This window comes from Martes martes (genome assembly GCF_963455335.1).
Source record: "Martes martes genome assembly, chromosome: 1".
Taxonomy (NCBI): Eukaryota; Metazoa; Chordata; class Mammalia; order Carnivora; family Mustelidae; genus Martes; species Martes martes.
Window position 1 is genome coordinate 123,522,349 of NC_137888.1, and position 24,820 is coordinate 123,547,168.

General features: G+C 38.3%; 2 protein-coding genes across 3 annotated transcripts in view; one reads left to right on the plus strand and one right to left on the minus strand.

Moving 5' to 3' along the window:
* The window catches only part of ARMC8 (armadillo repeat containing 8), a 103,070-nt gene extending 101,289 nt beyond the window's left edge, over positions 1 to 1,781 (minus strand). The window contains exon 1 of one of the 2 annotated variants that reach the window (XM_080804577.1): positions 1,493 to 1,781. In XM_080804577.1, coding sequence (XP_080660703.1) covers positions 1,493 to 1,537 — 45 coding nt within the window. In that variant the 5' untranslated portion in view covers positions 1,538 to 1,781. The remainder of the gene's footprint in view (positions 1 to 1,492) is intronic. The other variant, XM_080804578.1, reaches the window with a different exon arrangement.
* A 9,452-nt stretch (positions 1,782 to 11,233) lies between these two features.
* On the plus strand, positions 11,234 to 23,852 carry DBR1 (debranching RNA lariats 1). The gene is made up of 8 exons (XM_080810854.1): positions 11,234 to 11,545; positions 12,178 to 12,302; positions 14,048 to 14,128; positions 15,903 to 15,988; positions 17,667 to 17,891; positions 20,705 to 20,785; positions 21,031 to 21,176; positions 21,879 to 23,852. The coding sequence occupies exons 1-8, from the start codon at positions 11,349 to 11,351 to the stop codon at positions 22,570 to 22,572; spliced, it is 1,635 nt and encodes a 544-aa protein (XP_080666980.1). The 5' UTR covers positions 11,234 to 11,348; the 3' UTR covers positions 22,573 to 23,852.
* The last annotated feature ends 968 nt before the right edge of the window (positions 23,853 to 24,820 follow it).

Genomic DNA, 24,820 nt, shown 5'->3' on the forward strand with positions numbered 1-24,820 from the left:
ACAGGAAACATTATTTACTAAGGGAGTGAAACAAATGAAAATTTTCAATTGTAAGCCTGATACAAGTTGACAATGTAAAAGAAGCTTCAGGTGAAATGAAGGATAAACAAGATAATTAAAGGGACCTGAGGACAGTTGAGAGGCATACTTTTAAAAAAAAACATAGTGAGGGAAAAGTCATTTACCTGCTTGCCCACAAAATATTACAGAAGTAGAATAAAAGGCTAACCTGATTCAATACTTAGATGAACACTGTTTCCCCAAGCTGTATAAAATAAGGAAAAGGACTGCTAAAATCGATCAGGAGACAAATTGGATGACAGCCTCCACCCCCTTAAATTAAATTATCTAGGCTACAGTATTCCAGTGTTCTAACCCTGAATCATAGCAAACGTCCTAAGTGCTTCCAGATAGGTGAGTGTCTCCGTGACAGAAGTCGGGGAAGAGAAGAGAAACCGGCTGGAATCACAGATTTTAGGAACCTGACAAGTCAGATAAACTGTAATCCAACCACCCTCTCAGTATCGGGCAGTTTCCACAAGTCTAAAAAACGGCCAATTAGTCTTTGTCTATTTCCAGCAACAGCAAATGGACCATTGGTAAAGTGACTATTCTCTGGTTGGACAGCTCTAAATTGTTGTAAAACCCTTTGAAGTTATCCCTCAGTAACTTTCACTCTGGGTCCGGGTTCTTAAGAGCTACACAGTGTAAAGTAAAAGTTGTATTTTGGATTTTTATTTTAACTTTAAAAAACCCCAAACAACTAGGTGTTACTTCTTGTTGGGTCAATACATTCCCTCTTTCAATAATAGGAAAATTGATTTTTCCCCCCCAGCGCTTGACTCCCCTTAAAGGAAAAAGTTATGCCAGGCACAGGTTCCTTTAGACTCGGAGCAGCGACTTCCAAAGCAGAGAAAAGAGCTTAAATAGCTACATACACTAAGATATGCTGCAGCTGACATGAAATCTCCGTTGCCCAGAAGCAAGCAGTTCTAGCCCGTGCCGGGACGCGACAGAAGCCATAGACCTGCCCTGACTCTCTCAGGCTGTGGGGGCCCAAAGTGCCTGCACCTCTCCTAGCCAAAGCCGCGGGGTGCTGAATGGGCGCTCTTTCCCAGGCCAGTGGCAAGCCCGGCACCTCACAGGGCAGAGCGCTCGGCCGGGAGAAGCAGCAACGCTGAGAGGAAGGTTCAGTGAAGCACCTGGCAAAGCCCAAGCCGAGCCACCGGGCCAGCTGCCCGTACGCCCAACCACCCTGTCCGCCAGAGGCCACCCGAGAAACGGTACCGGCGGGAGCTCCTGGAGTTGGGAGACGTTTCTGGCTCGGTCGGGGTCCCGTCTATTCCTCCTGCCCACCCTCTCTCTCCATGGCCCAAAGCTGAGCCGGAAGCCACCCCGAGGGGTGGTGTCCAGGAGGCACTCCGCGTTTGGGGTGAATGCTGACGGGCAGCCCGAGCTCTCCAGCCGGTGGGCAGCTGCGGCGGTCACTCACCGAGAGGACGCTCATGCGGATTGGGGTCTCCAACAGGCACGCCATCTTGAGCCTTCCCACCGGGCTACGGCCGGTGCCGGCGCGGGGGCCGGCACTTTCGACAAGGAACTATTGGGCCAATGAAAGGCACCGTCTGCAGAAAGTCAGGCAAGTGGACGAGAACACACCACGCTCTAGGCACAGGTGAAGCACGGCCAGGCCCCGCAGAAGGGAGAGGAAAGGAAAACCGCGCCAAGGGCCTCCTCACGAATCGTCCTCTCAGAAACGGCAGCTATTCTCGGCCTGGGTTAGAGGTGGGAGCGGGCAGCAGTTTCCGCATGCGCAAAGAAGATCTGCGAGCCCCACCTGCCGCTCGCGGTGGGCGGAGCCACAGGGGCGGGGTCTCGCTCTGGCGCTGCGAACTTCACCAGTTGATTCGTTACGATGCTGGAGCGCACGTATTCATATTATGAAAAGCTCGTATGTGGGGTCACATACGTAATTTGAAGTTCACATTCGTATTCATTATCTCACTCCTTTGCACCAGACTCCTAACGTTGTTATTATCGCCATTTTACAGACGGAGGGACTGTGGTCTCAGAATCAGGTCTTCAGCATAATCTGCCATACCCATTTATTCTGGTATAGTGCTAAGAATAGATACGCTAGAACCAGAACGCCTGCACTTAATCTTTACTACTTCCCTTATTAGCTGCATTACCTCCAGCAAATTACTTAACCTGCTTATGCTTCAGCTTTCTCTTCTATAAAATAAGGGTTATGAGAACGGATAACTAAAGCTCTTTCTATTTCTATAAAATAAGGGTTATGAGAACAGAGAACTAAAGCTCTCTGCCTGGAATGTAGAAGGCGTTATATATGTGTATTTCCCCAGCCTATGAGTCAAACAGAAAAAAGGTGGGGGGCAAATACCTGAAGAATTAACACTAAAGTGCTCTGGCAACTGAAGCCAAATAAAAACATGCTTCTAATTATATTTTCTGATTGATTAATCCAGCTTTCCCACTCCATGTGTATGTGTGTGTGTTTGTGTACAAAACTGCCCTGGACTTGGCCGGACAGGCTTCACCAGCCTGCTGCCTATAACCAGTAAGTTTTCATAGAATGGTTGCAATGAGTACATTATTTGTCTTTTTTTTTCCTTCCATTTTATAGCCACTCCTTAATTCAAGCTGTTACTACATCTCCTGTAGACTAGAGCAATAGCCTTCCAACTGATCTTGTAGATTCTAGCCTTTTCACTTTTCTCCTCACTGCTTACCTATCATCTTCCTGTTTCGGTATCTCCCTCTTTTAGAAAGTTCCCCTTAAGCCACGTTGCTTTTAGAAAAGCCCTACATTAGAACCTGTTTTTGCTAACCAAAGAAATCCAAAGAGAATTTTTGCTTTTATGAAAAAAGGTAGTAAATAAAATAGTAGTTAGAGTTTGTTTTGCAGTGAGTCTTGTTAAAAGCAGCTCTCAACCCCAGGCAGCAGGGGAGAGTGACATACCCAAGCTGCTTCCCCAAGAACTACATTCAGCATCTCAGTATTAAGCCACCCATAGCTTGTCTGTGAACATTTGTGCCTTATCTCCATTTATTTTGTGTATCTCTTAGCAAGATATGTCCTAAAGTATCAGAAATGCCTAAGGTCTGGAAATGCTCAAAAATGTTTCCATATAAAGTAATGGTAATTGCTTCTTCACTTTATGCCATTTTGATTTAGAAAGTTCTAAAAGAGCTCTCTAATTTTGGATAATGGGGTAAACCTGTACTTGGTTTCCAAATTTATTGCAACCTTAATTATCCTTGCTCATGGCTTTGTGTTCCCAAACATCTGTTGAGTTTCTGGAAAGCAAGAATTTCATTTTTAGATTTTTCCTTCTGCAGTATTTCCCAAACTTCAATAATCTGCATACCACCCATGCGATCTTTGTCAGTCTGCACCCAGGTGTTATTATTCACTCAATATTTTTCTTTAAGGTTCATTTCAATTCATTAAATAGTTTTATCTTTATCCTAAACCACAATAGTCTATAAAATCAAGTTTTTTGTGTTCCTTGTTTTTTTTTTTTTTGAAAGATTTTATTTATTTATTTATTTGACAGACAGAGATCACAAGCAGGCAAAGAGGCAGGCGGAGAGAGAGGAAGGGAAGCAGGCTCCCTGCTGAGCAGAGAGCCCATTGTGGGGCTCAATCCCAGGACCTTGGGATCATGACCTGAGCCGAAGGCAGAGGCTTCAACCCACTGAGCCACCCAGGCGCCCCTGTGCTCCTTATTTTTATTCTAGTATGTATTAATGTAATAACTACAAAAAAGTTTAAATGTCCATTCATCGCCTAGAATCATGTCAGATACTGTATATCATAAGAGAGCAGAGCATAACTTTTGAACAGAGGATACAAAAGTATCACTTGAATTTTCAGCTGACATTTGTATGATATAGAGTTGTTATAGCTGTATTTATCCATGCTTCATCTATTAGCAAGCAATACATCTTCCAGGAAGCCCCTTCCCCAAGTATAAGTTAAGTGACTCCTTCCCCATGTTTTTATGCATCATGTTTTTGCCACTAATGCAGCATCTCCTCAGGAATGAGCAGAGAGCCTGATCCAGGGGCTCCATCCTGGAATACCTGATCTGAAGGCAGACACTTAACCAACTGAGCCACCCAATCACCCCGAGCAATATTAATTTCTGAAAAAATGACAACAAAGTGTGAATTTAATATGGCAAAATAGAAATACACAATAAAAATTAGTAGCTGGAAAAAATCTGAAAAACGTTTGTAAATATCTAAGTGCAATTGCCAGGATAGAGAAAGCTGAATTTTTGGAAGTAGAAACATACCTATGCAAAAAGAGGAAAGCATAAAGTATAGAAAGATAGATGTAAGCCAAAAACTGAAGGGCCTCAAAAGGACTTTAGGAGAACCTTTAACAAGATTTGACAACAGAGATTCTTTAACTAGAACAAAAAGAGAAAATGCACTAATGGTGGTGCAGAAGAGATATAGTTCAGTTTAACAGTCACTAATTGTGGGTTTACTTGTGCCCATATTATACTAGGGATTCAAAGTAGTATAAAGAAATGGTTCCCAATTTCAAGCAGACAGGAATAAAAGTGGGACTCAGACGTTCAACAATGTATTTAAGGTTGCTCAGGGTATAAATAAGAGGCTGAATCAATTTGGGCACAGGCTTCTGTATTTCAAAATCCTTATCAGAGCCCTCACAGTCTCCTGGGACCTGATAGGCCTATCCTACACAGGACAACTAAGCACTCACCTAAGCACCCAGCTAATTAAGCAAAATTTACAAGGGCTTTGCATTGGGAAACTGTATCAGTAATTCATCAGGTGTTTGAAGGGTGTAAAATATGCATGTGCATAAAGCAGTAGTAAGATGTTGAAAAAGTCTTTTATTAAAAATTACAGTAAAAGTACAGAAAATGTTCTTTTTTAAAAAAGATTTTATTTATCTATTTAACAGAGAAAGACCACAAGTAGGCAGAAAGGCAGGTAGAGACAGGAAGAGAAAGGCAGGAAGCAGACTCCCCACTGAGCAGATTCCCAATGCATGGCTCAATCCCAGGACCCTGAGACCATAACCTGAGCCAAAGGCAGAGGCTTAACCCACTTACTTCGTGAAGGTTTCTGCTCAATGTCACCTTATCAACATGGTCTTCTAGAACCACGTTGTATTCATGAAATACCCTACTTCCTATTTCAGCATTTATTTCCTATCCCATCATAAGGCTCTATTTTTAATCATCCATCTTTTAAATAGGTTCTTTCTTCCTGTGTTCTTTATTTTTACTCAACTCTCATTTGGCTGTATTTCATTGTCAAGTCATTTTTTTTTTTTTTTCATCAAAAAGGGCCTTTGGGTATTGTTTCCCTGGAGTTCTTTTATGGCTGAAAACATCTGCTTGTTGCCTTTTACTCGAAAGACGCCTTGCCTGGTATAACATATAGGAAAACAGAACCCATTCTAGGTATTTTTTTAAAAAAGGTTTTATTTATTTGAGAGAGAGAGACACAGAGAGAGAGGGAACAGAAGCAGGGAGAGTGGGAGAGAGAGAAGCAGGCTTCCCTCCGAGCAGGGAGCCCAATGTAGGGCTTGACACGTCGCTTGATCCCAGGACCTGATCATGACCTGAGCTGAAGGCAGATGGTTAAGGACTGAGCCACATAGACACCCCCCTATTCTAGGTCTTTCAAGCAAAAAAGATCACAACATTTTTGAAAGAGCTAAAGATGCAAATGAGGCAGTCTTGGGGGAACATATCTTACTTGAGATCAGGAACAGTAGGAAGTTCACCACCATTGAAGGACAGAAAGAGTTTTCACCTGTCTTTTCCTTTCTAATTTCACTCAAGTGTTTCTTATTAGCAAAACCAAATCTGGACCTTAGCTGGCAAGTGAGTCTAAGAAATGCAGTTTCTTAGTTCTAGCCCCTGCACTACATGGGCAGAAATTAAAAATACACACACACACACACACACTCACACACACACAGGGAGGGAGTATTTTATATATCTATATATCTATGATACATTATATATATAAATTATGTATCTGTCACATATAATAAATATTACATATATGAGAGTAAGTGGCAGAATGATGCTCCTTTATCCCTAAAAGTATTATATATATATATATGTATATGTGTATATATATATGTAATATGTAAGTTTCCTAAAAACAAGGAATTCCATTATGTAACCACAGTAAAATTAACAAAACCAGGACATTAACCCTGACACAACGTTATTGAATTTACAGACCTTATTCACATTTGGCCAACTGCCCTAATGTATTTTATAGTACCATATTCATGAAACTTCTGTCTTCTTTAATTTTTAATCCTTCTCAGTTTGTCCCTTCTTTTATGAGCATATTTTTAAGAAAGATAAACCAGTTATTTTTCAATTGTCTTTCTCAATCTGTTTGTCTCATCTATTTTTAAAAAATTTTTATTTATTTATTTATTTATTTATATTTGACAGAGATCACAAGTAGGCAGAGAGGCAGGCAGAGGTTGGGGGGGTGGGGAGGCAGGCTTCCTGCCGAGCTGAGAGCATGATGCGGGGCTCGATCCCAGGACTCTGGGATCATGACCTGAGACGAAGGCAGAGGCTTTAACCCACTGAGCCACCCAGGTGCCCTGTCTCATCTATTTTTCAGGATTAAATTTGAGTTATGGATTTTTGGTAGGACTACCACAGAAATAACATATAATATATCGGGAGACACATGATGAAGATTAGTTCACTCCTAATAAGGTTAACTTTGATCATTCTGTTAAAGTGGTATCTGCTAGGTTTCTCTAGTGTAAAATTCTAATTTTTGTGTTATAATAAGTATCTTTTGAAAACATACTTTGAGACTATATAAGTAGTTTCAAATAATAGGTACATTGAAACTATGTAAGTATCCTATTACTCTCTAAAGCTTTACTCAGTGGTTTTAGCATTAATTGAAGATACTTGCTGGAAACGATGATGATGATGATGATGATGATGATGATGATGATAAATGGTAATCTCTAATCCAACTTTCCTTCCATATTTACCAATCAGCATTCTTGAGTAAATAAGATTCCTCTTCCCCCTATTATTTATTTTTATTAGTATAGAATAGAGTTGACCCTTGAACAAAATGGGTTTGAACTGTGTGGGTCCACTTATACATGGATTTATTTTTCCATCCTCATTCAGAATGGCAAGAGAGTGAGGGTTTCTATCAAGTCTGATTCTTTCTGGATTTAAGAAAGTCAGTGAGACTTCTCAAGTTTGTTTACTCACTGGTATGGCCTCTAGAAATGGGGTGTACGTTGGAAACAGGAGCTGAGCCACAATGCACTTCTTCATTCTTATTTTCATCTTTTATTTCCTGCTTTGACCACTAGTTTTTGAATGTTATGGTATTAAGATATTATTTCCCATTGGTCACAAAAGAAGAAAATTCAAGTTGACTGATATATTAAAATTTTCTTATAAACCGTGCATGGAAATCATAATGAGACACCATTGCACAAAATGCAAGGAAATGGCTAAAATGTAGTAGATAGATAATACCAAGGTTGTTGAGCACATGGAATAATTGGAATGGTTTTATATTCCTTAGGAAAGTGTAATTGGCACACTTTGGAAACCGACCTATCTATCAAAGCTAAACATATATCTACTCTATACCCAGAGATTATATTTCTGGACATAATCCAAGGGAAATAAGTGTAATGTCCACTAAAAGATTTCTACAAGAATGTGCATGGTGGTTTTATTCACAATAGCCCCAAAGTAGAAACAACCCAATTGTCCTTCAGCAGAACAATAGACAAACTGCGGTATGTTCACATAATGGAATACTACACAGTAATAAGAAAAAGCATCTTATGGTTTTTTCTATTTATATTATAGATTTACAGATGAATATCACAGACACTAAATTAAGGGCATAATATATACCGACATTTATATGAAATTTGTAAGCCAGCAACATAGAGAAAGGGGATTAAGAGTCCATTTATGATGAGCATTGAGTAATGTATGGAATTGTTGAATCACTATATTGTACACCAGAAACAAATATAACACTGTATGTTAACTATACTGGAATTAGAAAAAAAAAAAAAGCAAAGCCCATCTATGTTGATAGAGGTTAGAATAGTGCTTTTCTTTTGGGTGTAGGGCCTTGTGAGGAAGTATAAGGGAGTCTTTCTGAATTCTGGAAATACTTTATATCTTGATATGGATGGGGTTTATATGAGTGATTACATATGTCAAAATGGGCTCTTAAGTTTTAATTTGTTACTTTAAGTTTAATTTGTTACTTTAAGTCAGACAACAATTAAAATATTTTACATGGAAGAAAATAGGATCCAGAAAATGACAATTCCTGTAGATTAAAAATCAAATGAATCTATGGTCATGTAAACTTTGACAAAGTAGGAAAGAATATCCAATGGAAAAAAGACAGTCTCTTCAACAAATGGCGTTGGGAAAATTGAACAGCCACATGTAGAAGAATGAAACTGGATCACCTTCTTACACCATACACAAAAATAAACTCAAAATGGATGAAAAACCCAAATATGAGACAGGAATCCATCAAAATCCTTAGAGGAGAACACAACAACCTCTCCGACCTCGAATGCAGCAACTTCTTACTAGACACGTCTCCAAAGGCAAGGGAAACAAAAGCAAAAATGAACTATTGCAACTTCATCAAGATAAACAGCTTCTGCACAGTAAACTGTCAACAAAACCAAAAGACAGCCTACAGAATGGGAGAAGACATTTTCAAGTGTCTTATCAGATAAAGGGCTTATATCCAAGATCTATAAAGAACTTAGTAAACTCAATACCCCCAAAACAAGTAATTTGGTAAAGAAATGGGCAGAAGACGTGAACAGACATTTCTCCAAAGAAGACATCCAAGTCTGTCAAATAAATAAATAAAATCTTAAAAAAAAAAAGAAGACATCCAAATGGCCAACAGACACATGAAAAAAATGCTCAACATCATTCAACATCAGGAAAATACAAATCAAAACCACAATGAGATACCGCCTCACACCAGTCAGAATGGCCAAAATGAACGAGTCAGGAAACAAATGTTGGCAAGGGTGTGAGAAAAGGGGAATACTTTCACACTGCTGGTGGGGATGCAAGCGGGTATAGCCCTCTAGAGAATGGTACGAAGGTTCCTCAAAATGTTGAAAATAGAGCTACCTTATGATCCAGCAATTGCACTACTAGGTATTTATTCAAAGGATACAAACATAGTGATCCTTTGGGAGATGGACCCCAAAGTTTATAGCAGCAATGTGCACAATAGTCACACTATGGAAAGAGCCCAGATGTCCATCGGCAGACGAATGGATAAAGAAGATGTGAATATATATATATATATATATATATATATATATATATGTAATGGAATATCACTTAACCACCAAAATAAATGAAATCTTACCATTAAAATGATGTGGATGGAACTAAAGGGTATTATGCTAAGCAAAATAAATCAGAAAAAGATAGTTATATGGTTTCACTCTTATGCAGAATTTAAGAAACAAAACAGAGGATCATGGGGAACAGAAGGAAAAATAAAATAAGATGAAATCAGAGAGGTAGACAAACCTTAAGAGACTCTTAATTATAGGAAACAAACTGAGGGTTGCTGGGGTGGTGGTGGGTGGGGAAATGGGTTAACTAGGTGATGGGCATTAAGGAGTGCACTTGATGTAATGAGCACTGGGTGTTATATGCAACTGATGAATCATTGAACTATATCTCTGAAACTAATAATACACTATATGTTAATTACTTGAATTTAAATAAAATTTTAAAAATCAAATGGAAAAAGTTAAATTTAGCAATGCTGTAAAAAGCACTATTATATATTTAAAAATCCAAACCCAAAGGAGAACATATTTTAAAAAAAGATTGGAAGTACTAGATTTACATTCCTTTCTTTTCTCTTGATCAGTTTAAACATTATGAAAGTTCTGTCTTGTAAATTTGAAAGAAATTGCCTGTAAGCCCCTGTGGGTACAATGTCTTTCAATGGATTTCTTCGACTTTTCCAGGATTTTCTTATTGTCATGGTTCTGTTAATATCTTCTGCTTACTTCTGAATTAATTGTGGTGTCATTGTCCTATAATGTTACTTTACACATTTTAAAAAAAGCCTCTGCCTTCGGCTCAGGTCATGATCCTGGGGTCCTGGGATGGAGCCCCGAATCCGGCTCTCTGCTCTGCGGGGAGCCTGCTTCCTCCTCTCTCTCTCTCTCTCTCTGCCTGCCTCTCTGCCTACTTGTGATGTCTATCAAATAAATAAAATCTTCAAAAAGAAAATGAAGTATGGATTTGTTACTCCCTGTATTATCTTGATTAGATTACTTTTCTTGATTAAATTGGCCAGAGGTGTTTCACTGTTTTCCTTGTTTCTATTTTGGCCACTCATTTTTCAGTTGTTTGGTTCGTTTCCCTCCTGGATGTTTTCGAGACATTCTTCTGCTTTCATTGAGCTTACAGTCTAGTTATGGAAACAGCTATTTGGTAGGAAGAAGAGTCCACAGCCCCTTTAAAAAAACAAAACAAAACAAAACAAAAAACAAAAACCCCGTAATTTTAGAAACTCACTGGTGGATAATTTAGAAACCTTCAGCGAGTTTTTAAGTTTTAGTTAATAATTATTTTTAGTTTGACCTCTCTTTTTAAAAAATCTTTTAATTTCTAATTCGCTTTCAGGCAGTTACCTTTGCCGTCAGTTTCCTCCTAGGAAATTAGCCAATCCCACGGTCTCACTAGTTTAGTTCGGCTTGATTTTATCAAACTAAACTACTGTTTCTGGACTTTAAAAAAACCCCAACTATTCTGTTTTTGATCTTCTAAAACAGATTTTATTTTATTTATTTATTCGTGAGAGAAAGCGAGAGAGCGAGAGTCAGGCAGAGGGAGAAGCCGACTGCCCGCTCAACTAGGAGCTCCACGGGGCAGTCAATCCCAGGACGCCGGGATTATGACCTCAGCAGAGAGCAGACGCTTAACCGACTCAGTCACCCAGACCTTTCCTGGTTTTGATTTTTATCATCTGTCATACTGCCAGAATTCGAGGAAGATAGGCAAAGCCCCATCCCATTAGAAAGCTCTCTCGAATCCTGTAATTCTTGCCCTTGCCCATCCCTCTCTCGCGAGATTTGGAAACCGGAAGTGAATTCTATTTCGGGCGTGTTTTCGAGGGGTGGGTTCAGGCAGTGTTGGCGGGAGCTGAACGGTCTGGCCGCTCCTTGCTGTCTGGCCTGGGCTGGCGCTGGTGTAGGGGCTTGCAGGCAACCCTCCCCGCCTCCAGCCGGCAGAATGCGGGTGGCTGTGGCCGGCTGCTGCCACGGCGAGCTGGACAAGATCTATGAGACGCTGGCGCTGGCGGAGAGGCGCGGCCCCGGGCCGATAGATCTTCTGCTGTGCTGCGGCGACTTCCAGGCGGTGCGCAACGAGGCCGACTTGCGTTGCATGGCCGTCCCGCCCAAGTACCGCCACATGCAGACCTTCTACAGGTGAGCGACGGGCCCCGGGCCTCGGACCTGGCGGTGCGAGGTGTGACTACCCAGCAGGGAGTGGGAGAGAACCCGGACTGGGTTCCAATCCCCCTGCCCCCCACCCCCGGCCTTGACTAGCTGTCCTGCTTAGTTACCTTCTTTGTTCACGCGGTGTCTAGGAACCGGCGCTTAGTAAATGTCACTTTTCTCACTTCCTTTCACCTGTCCTGTCTGTTTCGGAAGGGATCGAAGCCTGAGGGAGAAACCTGCAGGAAGGAGCTGACAGGTTAATTACCTTGTACTTGATAGGACTCTGGGACTGCTTTCTTCCCTGATCCAGGAATTTTTATTGGACGCCTGCTTTGTGCTCGTCCGTGTTCTAGAAGCTAAGGTTCGGAGCTGACAAAGTTCTTGCTTGACCTTACTGAATGCGCGCTGGCTTGGAACCCAAGGTGGCAGCTCCTGAATTCCTAAGGACTATAGGCAATTAGTTTAGAAAGAGCTTTTTAATTTTTTATAGTGGGCTCAGATCTTTCCTTTGGACCTAATTTTGCTTTTCTGCTGTGCCCAGTTTTATGGGCATCAGTTACTGCTTTTCTCTGTGCCTAATTTTTGCTATGCAAACTGACAACGTTACCCTTATGTTCTAGGTATTACTCTGGAGAGAAAAAGGCCCCAGTTCTCACAGTCTTCATTGGGGGAAACCATGAAGCCTCAAATCATTTGCAAGAGTTACCCTATGGTGGCTGGGTGGCGCCAAACATTTATTATTTAGGTATGTGTTCATGGGTAATTTTTTGGTTTGTTTGGAATGGAAGAGCCTGTCAGGATTTGTATAATAGTTGGGCAGCATCTTGAGATGTATAGTGTTTTGGGAATGCCTCTTAATTTAAATAGTTAATTATGAAAATTTAATTAAAACAGTTAATTTAGGTAATCACAAAAATATGTCCATGCTTCATCTAGTGTTTAAGCAATATTGATAATATAATGTAATAATAACTGCAAAGACCTTTTATACTATGTGCAATCCCTTTATTTTTCTCTTTCTGTATTAAACTAAAAAAAACTTAAACTTATTATAATGGAAATTGTTAAACATACACAAAAATAGAGAATAGTATAATGAATCTTTGTACCTATTAGCCAGCTTCAACAACTGTTACCATTCTGCCATCCTTATTTCAACCTCACTCCCCTCCAAACTTTTTTGTGGGAAGAAGTGACTGGAGTATTGCAAAACAAATCCCAGCCATCATATTATTTCGCCTGTGAATACTTCAGTACATATTTTTAGGAGATAAGTGTTTTTAAAAATACCACAGCTACAGTACCATTATTATACTTATCTAAAGTAGCAGTGATTCCCATTATTTGTTGCCTACTTCATGTTCAGATTTCTGTGATTATCACCAAGAGTTTGATTTTACAATTGACTTGTTCAAATAGAATCCAAAGCAGGTCCACACATTTCATTTGATTGTCATGATTCTAAATCCTCTTAGGCTATAACGGTTCCTTTTTTCCCCCACCCCATGTTGTTGATTTGTTGAAGAAAATGAGAAATTTGTCTTACAGAATTTCCTGCTTTCTGGATTTAGCTGATTGGAATTTCCTATGTTGTTTAACAAATTCATTTTATCCTTTGCAGTACTTGTAATCTGTGTTTAGATTCACAACCTGATTAGATTCAGGTTCAATTTATATATTCAATTTATATTCAGGTTCAATTTGTATAGTCCTGTTAGACTATACAGTCCTTTACTCTCTTTATTTAAATGTTTATAGTGGGGTCCTGGGGTAGCTTACTCAGTTGAGCGTATGACTCTTGGTTTCAGCTCAGGTCATGGTCTCAGGATTGTAAGATAGAGTCCCATGTTGGGCTCCTCGCTCAGTGTGGAGTCTGCTTGATAGATTCTCTCTCTTCCTCTCCTTCCCGCTCTGCTCCTCCCCTAGCTTGTACTTTCTTTCTCTCAAATAAGTAAATAAAATCTTTAAAAAAATATAAATGCTTATAGCTCTAATGATGACATCATAACTTCGGAAATGTTCTAGTTCATTACTGGTTGATCTTTTGACAGCTCAATATTGTGAGAAGGTTTGAAGATGGTCAATCAGAAATGAAATATAGAAACTGTAGGTTCTTTATACTTTATATCTGTTGACTTTCAGATTTATAACATACAAATCCATCATAGGACATTTTTCCTTTTTTCCTACCCAACCCACTGTAATATTCGATTAGGTACCAAATTATGTCTATTTCTCCCTTAACACACCTAATCTCATGCGTTCCTTCCTTTCTGCTTAGTCTCTTGCCTGTGCTTCTAGGCCTCTCCTCCCTAGTCTGCCTTATATATTGTTGGCTTATCACTATGTAGAAGAGTAGCTTCATCATGACATTTAATTTTCAGATAATTTTAGGTCTGCATGGAGTTCTAGGCCTTTATACTATTCATTTATTTAGTAAAGAGATTGCTTCTGCTTATGGTAATTTTATTTAACTGTGTACTTTTTCAGGTTTGGCTGGTGTAGTAAAATACCGAGGCATAAGGATTGGTGGCATCTCTGGTATCTTTAAATCTCATGACTATCGAAAAGGTATTATTCTGAGAATTGTTTTTAAACTTTAGAACTTGGCATGCCTCAGAGTAACTTAAGCATAGTATAGAGTTTGACTTTTTCGTTGGATTTTTTTCTCTGAACTATTACTACTTTTTTTAATGAAATAGTTTATATATATATGAAAATGTTGAGAACACTAGAACATACTATTTATGTATCCACCATCTAGTTTTATCACGTCTTTGTATTTTGTGACTTTTAGTTAGGATTTTAAAGAAATAAAACAGTACAGACATAGTCAAAGCTCACTGTTTATCTGTCCTCAGTTCCATTCTCCTCCTCTTATCCTTCCCTTTCCTCATCAGGCAGTCAATTCTTCTGAATTTGATATTTGTCATTCACTTGATTATGTCATTAGGAGATATGTAACAGCTTTAAACAGTGTATGATATAGCATGTTTCAAACTTCATGTGAATGTATTGTTTTGCATGTGTCTTCCTGCAGCTTGCTTCATTGTTCAGTATGTTTTTGAAATCCATCCATCTCACTCTATTCATTTTAATTTGTGGGTAGTATTCCATTGTAGATGTATACTACACTGTACTTATTCATTCTACTGTATCTGAAAAGATTATACCTTGGTTTTAAAGTTAAAGGAATAACTTTGGTTCACATTGACTTCAGAATTTTATGAGTTGGCAGCTAAAACTTATATCCTCAATGTAACTATTAAATCACAAGTCTGTTCCCTGCTGTGCTGTTCCCCATGATTCTAAACTATTGGCATAAGAGTACAGAAATAGGCTATCTCCTTCATGGCAAGTGTGGGTACAAACTGCCTTCCACTCTTTGGAGGACAGCTGGTAGTCTGTGGAAATTACAGAACTACTCTGACCCAGGTGTCCTATTTCCAGAAATGTAATTTACAGATATATTCCACAAGTGCAAAGTGATGTGTACACATTTTTAAAATTTCAGCCTTGTTTGTAATGGCAGAAGGTAGGAACTCATTAACTATGTTGTGATAAAACAATACAATGTAGTGCTATGAAGCTATTTTGTTAAAAAAGTAGAGCAGCAGCTCTGTGTGTGAGGTATACAAAGAACTCTAAGATACGTGGAAAAAAAAACAAGGCACAGAACATGTATAAACTCTACTGTCATTTGCATTTTTAAAAAAGGAAGGATAAAGAAGTTTGTGTATTATGATGTGCATAGTAGATATTCCTGGAATAAAATACTAAAACCTGACTAACACTGGTTGCCTCTAGGTAGTGTTACTGGTGGCTGGGGGACAGGAATAGGAGGATCCCTGCCTCCCATTGTTTTAGCAGCTTTGTGGAGGTAAAATTTACATATCTTTGGAAGTATACAATTCATTGATTTTTTAGTAAATTTATAGGTTGTGCAACCATCTAAATTATAACATTTCTATCATTCCCCAAAGTTTTATGGTTAATCCCTGCTCCCACCCCAGCCCTATGCATCAGTGGTCTACTCTCTGGAGGAATTCTTCTTATTCCATTCTGATGGTATCTTTTAAATTTTAAACTATGTGAATAAACAACATATTCCGTATTAAATATAATTTAATTTAAAAATTCATAAGCCCCTCAATTATTTAGATTTATAGTTAGTGATCACTTATTAGTAGAAAATACCAATATTTTAAGAGCAGTGTCTTCATAAAATTTTTAAGAACCAAAAGCATTAATGACAGACCTCAGTTTTGGAGAAGTGTATGTATATATTTGTATTTGCAGTATTTAAGGGAGTTGAATATAGCTTATTTCTCTTCTTTAATTTAAGGTCATTTTGAGTGCCCCCCTTATAATCCAGCTACAATAAGGAGTATATATCATGTGAGAAATATTGAAGTCTATAAATTAAAACAGGTATGTAAAAAGTACATTACAGCAGACTTGAAAAAAATGTTAAAGTAATTCTGTACCAAAGTGTATTTTTGATCATTTTGGTATATGACTTCCAAGAAGAACTTAATTCAGTATATCTAAAATTTGGATCTTGAGTTGCTTTTAGGAGGTTCACAGATGAACATTTTTTAATTCTAATGTTATGAATTTATTTTAGGGAGTAATAATAAAATAGAACATTTAATCCATGACTTCAGATATTACTACTTAGAATAAGGCTAAAGAATATATATTGGCATAAAGTGAAACTTTAAAAAAAATATTAAAGTATTTCAGATAATGGTATTAAATAGGAAATAAATAGTGGTAAAAAATGATAGAGAATATGGTAAAATTGTGAAGGGGGTATTGGAACACTGGCTTAACTGGAGAGTAGGTGAAATCAGGTTTTTGTTTGAGAGTGCATTAAATGCCTGACACTGGCCTAAGCAGTTTCCACACATGGTATTTCATATAATTGCCACACAATTCTGCGAACTGGTGTTACTCTGACTTTGTCATATTAAGGATGCGAGGCCAAGGCTCAGATAGGTAAGTAGCCTGCCCTGGATTTCCCAAGGAGTTAAGGGATGGAGCCTGGCTGATGCTCTCAGGCCCTCCCACCGTACCCGACAGTCTCAGCAGGAGCATGAGACTGCTTTGCAGGCATTTCTTTAATACCCTACTCATAACAGTTCTCTGCCTTGAATGCGTTTTCCCTTTTAATCATTTCAGCCCTACCAGTCTTTGAAGAACCGCCTTAGATACCAGTGTTCTGGTTTTTTGTTTTGTTTGTTTTTTTTTGTAGGCTCCATGCCTAGCGTGGGGCCCAAGAGGGGTTGAGAGACTTGAACTCAAAACCTTGAAATCAAGACCTCAGCTGAGATTAAGGGACAGACGCTTAACCAACTGAGCCACCCAGGTGTCCCAACAGTGTTCTAGTTTAAAACCATCAGCCTATTCTGAAATTTCATTGCACTTACTGCCTGAATTAGTTATTCAGTGATTAGTCATATCTGTTGTCTTGTATCATCTTGAACACTTAAGTTATTTTAATTTAGTTTTCCAGGTATTTTTTGCAGATTACTTGAAGGTGCTGGGGATCAGTAAAGTATGGAGTGTATTTTGTGGCCTCCCCATGAAGACACCAGCCACCTTAAATACCTCTACTGTAATTTATGTAGTAAACAGTTTTTTAGGTATATGCTATATGAGTCCATTAGGGGAAAAAAAAGGGAATATACCTTTGGGTTTTACTATACTATTTACATTAGAGATCTCATGAAATCTGGTGTCTGTGTATCTTAAAACAGTTTCTTCACCAGAAAGGAAAAGAATGATGGTTATTATATATTTTAGAGGCCCCATATGAAAGACCATGGCTGGCTGACAGTCTGATCAAAGTGTGTCTGCATGGCCCTGCCTTGCCATGGAAGACGGGTGATTTGTGAGGAAAGAGAAAGCGGTTTCTCCTGGCTTAGATGAGTGAGTTTAGTATTTCTTAGTGTTTCTGTGACCTTCTTAAATAAAGTTTCCTTGGAATGAATTACACAGAAATCTAAAGCTCGAAGTGGGCAAACGGTTGTGCAGTAGTGGAGAAACAGTCAGGGATTGCTTTTGATCTGTGTTTTAAAAAGTTTTCTTTTTTTTTCTGTTAAAGCTGAAGCAGCCTATGGACATATTCTTATCTCATGATTGGCCAAGAAAGATCTATCATTATGGAAATAAGCAACAGCTTCTGAAGACTAAATCTTTTTTCCGACAAGAAGTGGAAAATAACACATTGGGAAGTCCTGCTGCCTCAGAGCTCTTAGAGCACTTCAAGCCTACGTACTGGTTTTCTGCACACCTTCATGTGAAGTTTGCAGCCTTAATGCAGCATCAGGTAGAAACCAAAAATATTATTCTTTCATTTAACAAACACTTATCGAATATGTGTCAGCTAAGGTACTGTGGGCACAGTTGTAAATTGAGAGAAAGAGATCAAAGATAACTTTGCTTTTGCAAGTAACTCCATATCCTTGGGAGGAAGAGACATGCAGGTGATTATAAGATAGTGTAATAAATCAGTGATGAAAAGTGCCAGGAGACTGTTGGAGTACCTCTGCCATACTGTGCTCAGATGGGGATGTGGACAGGAGATGAAGAGATGAAGAAGGTTTTCCAAAGGAATTGACTGTTCCAGGAAGCAGTTGAATCTAGGTAATATACCATCCAGGTAGAGTGATCAGTGTGTGCAGAGACTAATGGCCTGAATGCCTGGCGCTGGTGTGTGCTGGGGGACTGTAGCAGTCTCTTTGACTGAGGCAGAGGGAGAGATGAGGCTGGAATGAGATCATAGCTGCCTTCTGGGTCATGCTCTGGAGTTTGAGTTTTAACCAGAAGGTAATGGGGAAAGTTGGGGAGTGATGAAACCAGATTTTCATTTCAGAAAGGTTAGTTTCATAGCAGTTTTGTGCCTGGAGTGTAGGAAGGAAAATGGGAGGCATATTTAAGCAAAACATGAGATTCTTAACTGTGGTGAAGAGGGAACACAAAGAACACAGGTTCCAGAGAGATTTTGGAAGCACAATCATCAGGATTTGGTGACAGAGAGGAACTCCCAGAGTTTTCTTTGGGAAACTGCTTGAATGATAGTGATTGATGGAAGGTAGAGAATAAATTTATACTTACAATTAGGCTTTTATGGGAATGTGTGGTTCTCTCTTTCCCCTCCCGTTCTCACCAAAATCTGACTTTCCCCATAAAGTACTCCATAGGGAAAACATTTAGAAAATTCTGGGGTAACAAGGTTAGAGATTTCTTCTCAAGGGCTTCTATAATTTCTGAGAATCTCGAATGTGTTATTGGTCACTGGAATGTGGTGTGCAGTGCTTCCTGAACTTGACCCAACACTTTTCTGTGGTGGGGGTGCACTTTAATGATGTTACTCAAATACAGTTTGGAAAGTTATGTTTGAAAACATTCCTGTGGGCCCTTGCTGTTATGGGCTTATCCTCACTCCCCAGTTTCATTGAGATGAAGAGTCAAGGTTACTCCTTTTCTTTTCCTTTGGGCCACTGCCAAAGTGATTATCCTCTTTTAATGTCCAAGTCATCCATTTATACCCATCACCTTTTCTTTTTTTTTTTTTTTTTAAAGATTTTAGTTATTTATTTGACAGACAGATCACAAGTAGGCAGAGAGGCAGGCAGAGAGAGAAGGGAGGAAGCAGGCTCCCTGCTGAGCAGAGAGCCCGATGTGGGGCTCGATCCCAGGATCCTGGGATCATGACCTGAGCCGAAGGCAGCGGCTTTAACCCACTGAGCCACCCAGGCGCCCCCCCCCCATCACCTTTTCTACATCTGTGTTACTATCTTCTATCTCCTAGGGCTAATGACACTCCTGGATTTTTATTGAAGCATCAGATTTGGTACTTTCCTCCCCCATCCATCGTCTGTTGTCAACCTCAGGGACTTCAATTTCTGAATGAATATGTTTGATCCCTTTTTCTTAGCTCCTCAACCTCCTCTGACTTTGCCAGTGTTCTATTTCAGCCCCTTGTCCAACACCAGAAATCACCTTTCCTCAGAACTGCCCTGCTGCTACCTCTGTCTGTAATCTGTGTGCCTTGCACTTCTCTTAGTCCATCACCACCAGTGAACTGAACCTGGCCCACAGCAGGATGGCACAGAACCTGCTTCCTTGTCTGTTTTTCTCCATGTGCCTTACTGTTCTCCGAGTCACTTTTTTACTGCATCCAATATAATCTTAATGTTTGTGACCCACCACCTCCTGCCCATGTTTCTTTCTGCCAGTTCATTAAAAAAAAAAAAAAAGTTTCATTGGCATATAGTTTACATAATATAAAATTCATCTAAATGTACCATTCAGTGAGTGAGTTATAGTATATTTCAGAGTTCTACATGTTTCCAGAGCAAACATCACATAGCCCAGTTTTAGAACATTTCCAGCACCCCAAAAGATCTTTTGTGTCTATTTCCTGTGAGTCTTGTTCCCACCCACAGCCCTGGGCACCCACTAATCTGCTTTTTGTCTCTCTGGATTTGTCTTTTCTGAACATTTATATAAGTGGGACCAAAATCTATAGTCTTTGGCTTCTGGTTTCTTTCCTTTGCTTGTTTTTGAGGTTCCTTCAGGTAGCAGGTTTAGGATTTCTTTCATTTTTATTGTTGAACAATATTTCATTCTGTGAATGTATCATACCCACTTTTGGTGTTATATCTAAGAGATCTTTGCCCCACCCAAGGTTATAAAGATTTTTCCCTATAATTTCTTCTAAAATTTGTTTAGAAGAAATTATACAATTTCTTTCAATCTGCCAGATTACTTTTAAGCTCTTCTGTTATCATTAACGTTTGTATTATGTGCTTTGATTTAACTGTATCATTATCTGATTCTCTTTTTTTAATTTACTTTTTAATTGTTATTATAATAAAAAAAACCCAGTATCATTATCATCAGCATTTGTGTCTACCTTTGACTTTTGTAAGGAAGTTGAAGCCCAGAGAGTTTAAGTACCTTGCCCATCATTATACAAGTGGTGAAAGAACTGACTTATTTTGGAATGGTGACAGTTGTTGCTTTGACACATGACTTAGGGGTATGTTTAATAAAGATTGCTACCATCCTATTCTGTGTATGAATTACCTATGATGTTTTAACATTTTTTTCTTAAATCATGGTTCACATTTCTAGGCCAAGGATAAAGGACAGGCAGCCAAAGCAACCAAATTTTTAGCCTTGGACAAATGCTTACCACATAGAGACTTTCTTCAGGTAAAAAGAAAATGAAATAACTTTGCAATATAGTTTTGCTCTTCCAATGATTAGAAACATAATAATTTTCCCTTTAGAATTTATTTATGCTCTATAATTTATATATTCTGAGAATTTTGGGGGAATACTTAAGTTATGTTAGTGTTTGTAAGCTATTAAATTCCGTTTACATTTTGTTATATTGAAATTCTTTGAATATTAAAAATAGAAATGTATTTCTTAAAATTACTGATTTCTTTTTATAGGTGATTGAAATAGAACATGACCCCAGTGCTCCTGAGTACTTAGAATATGATGTTGAATGGCTCACTGTTCTCAGGGCTACTGATGATCTTATTAATGTGACTGAGCGTCTATGGAATATGCCTGAAAATAATGGCCTGCATACAAGGTAAGTCTGACCTTATTTAGGGTTTGCTGTCTCTGTTGCGTGCCCAACTTTTGTCCCATCCACTTCTTACTTTTCTTATTTTTTTAAATCAAGGGAATTATTGTTAAATGAATGTCAGAGTAATTCAGGGTTTACTGACTGGTATGGAAAACTATAAATTTTCCTTCTAAGGGATATAAAAATGGATGATGGAATACCAACCCAAATAAGTGTATAAATGAATAAGCATGCATAGAACTGTAATATGGTGGAGATTTGGTTCACACATTAAAGTGATTTATACTTGTTTTAGAGGGTGAATTAAGAACAATTTTTTCTAAGAATTGTTTTTTTAATTAATTAATTATTTATTTTTTTTTTTTAAAGATTTTATTTATTTATTTGGCAGACAGAGATCAGGCAGAGAGGCAGGCAGAGAGAGAGGAGGAAGCAGGCTCCCTGCAGAGCAGAGAGCCCGATGCGGGGCTCGATCCCAGGACCCTGGGATCATGACCTGAGCCGAAGGCAGAGGCTTTAACCCACTGAGCCACCCAGGCGTCCCTCTAAGAATTGTTTATTTCAAAATGGTCCTTTGGAAAATTAACTATAATTTTATTAGATGGAATTTTTATATATGGTTTATATGAAGTCTGTATTTAGATTTCATCTTTTGTTGTCTGAGGCTAATAAAATGTAAAAAGCTTTTGTTTTGGACTTTTGTAGATGGGATTATAGTGCAACAGAAGAAGCTATGAACAAAGTATTGGAAATACTGAATCATGACCTCAAAGTTCCATGTAACTTCAGCATAACAGCTGCTTGTTATGACCCTAGCAGGCCACAAACACAAATGCAGTTGGTTCATAGGATCAATCCTCAAACTACTGAATTTTGTGCCCAACTTGGCATCACTGACATGAATGTCAGGCTTCAGAAGGCCAAGGAGGAACATCACTTGTGTGGTGAATATGAACAGCAAGATGATGTAGAGAGTAATGACTCTGGAGAAGATCGTAGTGAATATAACACAGATACATCTGCCCTATCCTCTATTAATCCAGATGAAATAATGTTAGATGAAGAAGAGGAAGATGAAGATAGTATTGTAAGTACGCATAGTGACATGAATACACCATCTGTAGAACCTTCTTCTGATCAAGCTTCTGACTTCTCTGCAAGCTTCTCTGATGTCAGGATCTTGCCGGGTTCCATGGTTGTATCTTCTGATGATACATTGGGTTCCCCAGATGGCAGAGAGGGGAAACTCGGTGAGGCTTCAGAGTCAGGGGATGGAAACGACTTAACCGAGTTGCCATTGAAGAGGCTGAGTGATGAACATGAACCTGAACAAAGAAAGAAAATTAAGAGGAGGAATCAAGCCATCTATGCTGCAGTGGATGATGATGATGCAGCATAAAACATACGGAGTTGTCTCCGTATTATATGTAGATATGTGATTTTTGAGACTATATTTTTAGAGTTGGATTTTTGACTCAAGATTTAACTTTGTAATAATGAAGTTACTTAAGAGAATTTTAGTTAGGTATTGACTTTGTCTTTAGTCCTTTGTATATTTCAGATGAAAATATTAAAATTTCATATATTTACTTGATCGAGTACCTTTTTTTGGAAGATGGATATTATTCACTTTCATTTTTTTCAGGAAGCACTTACTGAATACCTACTTTGTACCAGGCACTCTTCTGTAGGATGGCTCTATAAAGACGAGTAAGACAGGGATTTTTACCTTCAAGGAGTTACTACCACTAAGAATATTTTGGTGTATAAAATAAGGCATATTTAATATTTTGTTTTGTGAAATCATTACTATGTGTGTAATTTTGTATGCTTTCTTTTTATTATAAATATTTTCCTGGTCTGCTCTTAATGTCTGTCAAATATAATTGAAATTGAAGATGGTAGATAAGGTTTCAGGAAATAAATTCCTTTAAATACTAAACATTGGTAAACAAAATTTTACACTTAATTGCTGAGATTCATACAGCCTTGTAGACTTTGGCATATTTTAGCTTTAGCTTTAATTTTAAGGTAGCTATAGTAAGCGTTTCAGGTCATTTGGGTACAGTTCAGCTTAGTCTTAATTACTAGTGGGGACTGAGTTGCATAAATGCTGCCCCTTTGCTGTTATGGATTGCTAGTAGTAGAATATTTTTAAAGATCTACGTGGAAAAACTATACTTCTATCCTGGTTCTGGTTAAAATGCCTGGGTGACCCGCAGAGATGGTTGCCCTATACTTGGGTCAGTAGCCATGAATTCAGATTATTCTAGGATGTCATCATCCCATAGTAGTCCACATCCAGGGGCCAATCTAGGAGAATGATTTAGCAGTTGACGTCTATTTTGTCAGCATCTGGCTTGAAGAAGGTTGAGCACTTTATCCTTATTGCCATCTATTTTGTTTACTTTCTTTTTTGAGTGAATTTACTTCGCTAATTTAAATTTTCATTATTTACATGAAGTATTTAAAAACTATGGATTTCCCCTATTGCTGATTTAATAGAATCTATTAATAGATTTAATAGAATTCCATAGTTGTGACATAGAGGTCTCTCCCCCAAAATTCTTTAATAAAGATACATAAAAGCAGAAAGTAATTAGGTGTAAAATAAATAACAGTTTGTTTAAAAAAAAAAAAGACAATGCTTTAGCTTGCTCAATCAAGAAAGAAAGCACAAATGCCAAAAATAAATTAAAAAATAAATAAAGGGAGAAATAGCCAGTAAAACAGGGTATTCAAACAAACATAGGCTTACCCTCGTAACTTAGTACAAATAAATGTGATAAATGATTACTAGGAAAATAGAATTCACTGAAATTCATCCTACTGGAGGTAGAAAGTGGCAAAAATTTCCACAGAAGGAATAGAGAAAGTTATCAAAGAATTAACTCCCACAAAAAAGGGCTCGGCCTAGATGGATTCAAGAGGAAAGTACCAAATAATCACTAATGTCAGGTAAACTTATAAAATGCAGAAAAATGAAGGAAAGTTTAGTTTTCTTTTTATGAAGCAAGTAAAATGTTGATATCTAAATCTGAGTAAAGATTGCACCAAAAAGCCCACAGACCAATCTCACATATGAATATTGCTGCAAAAGTCCTAAATAAAATACTAGTAAACAGAATCTATAGCACATTTTAAGGTGATTTAGCATGACTGATACAAAGATGGTTCGATAATTAGGAAATGTGTTCATATAACTCACATAGTAGTAGATCTAAGAACAAACATGGTTATCTCTGTGGATGATGAAAAGGCCTTTGGCAGAATTCAACACCCATTTCTGATTTTTTAAAAAGTAAAATCGAGGGTACCTGGGTGGGCTCATTTGGTTAAACATCCAACTTGGTTTCTGCTCAGATCATTATCTCACGGCCTTGAGATGGAGCCCCGCATTGTTGGGCTCTGTGTTCAGTGTGGAATCAGCTTGAAGATTTCCCCCCTCCCTTTAAAAATAAGTCTTTGGTAGAAAAAGTCTAGCATCTTGTTTAATGGGGAGACACTATTGGCATTCTCATAAAAGGAAAGTAAGCAGAAGGTCAAGGAACAAGACAGGATATCTGCTACCTCCATTACACTTTAACATTGTATCTGTGTAAAGAACAAAGCAATTAGACAAAAGAAAGCAGTGAGGGAAATCAAGA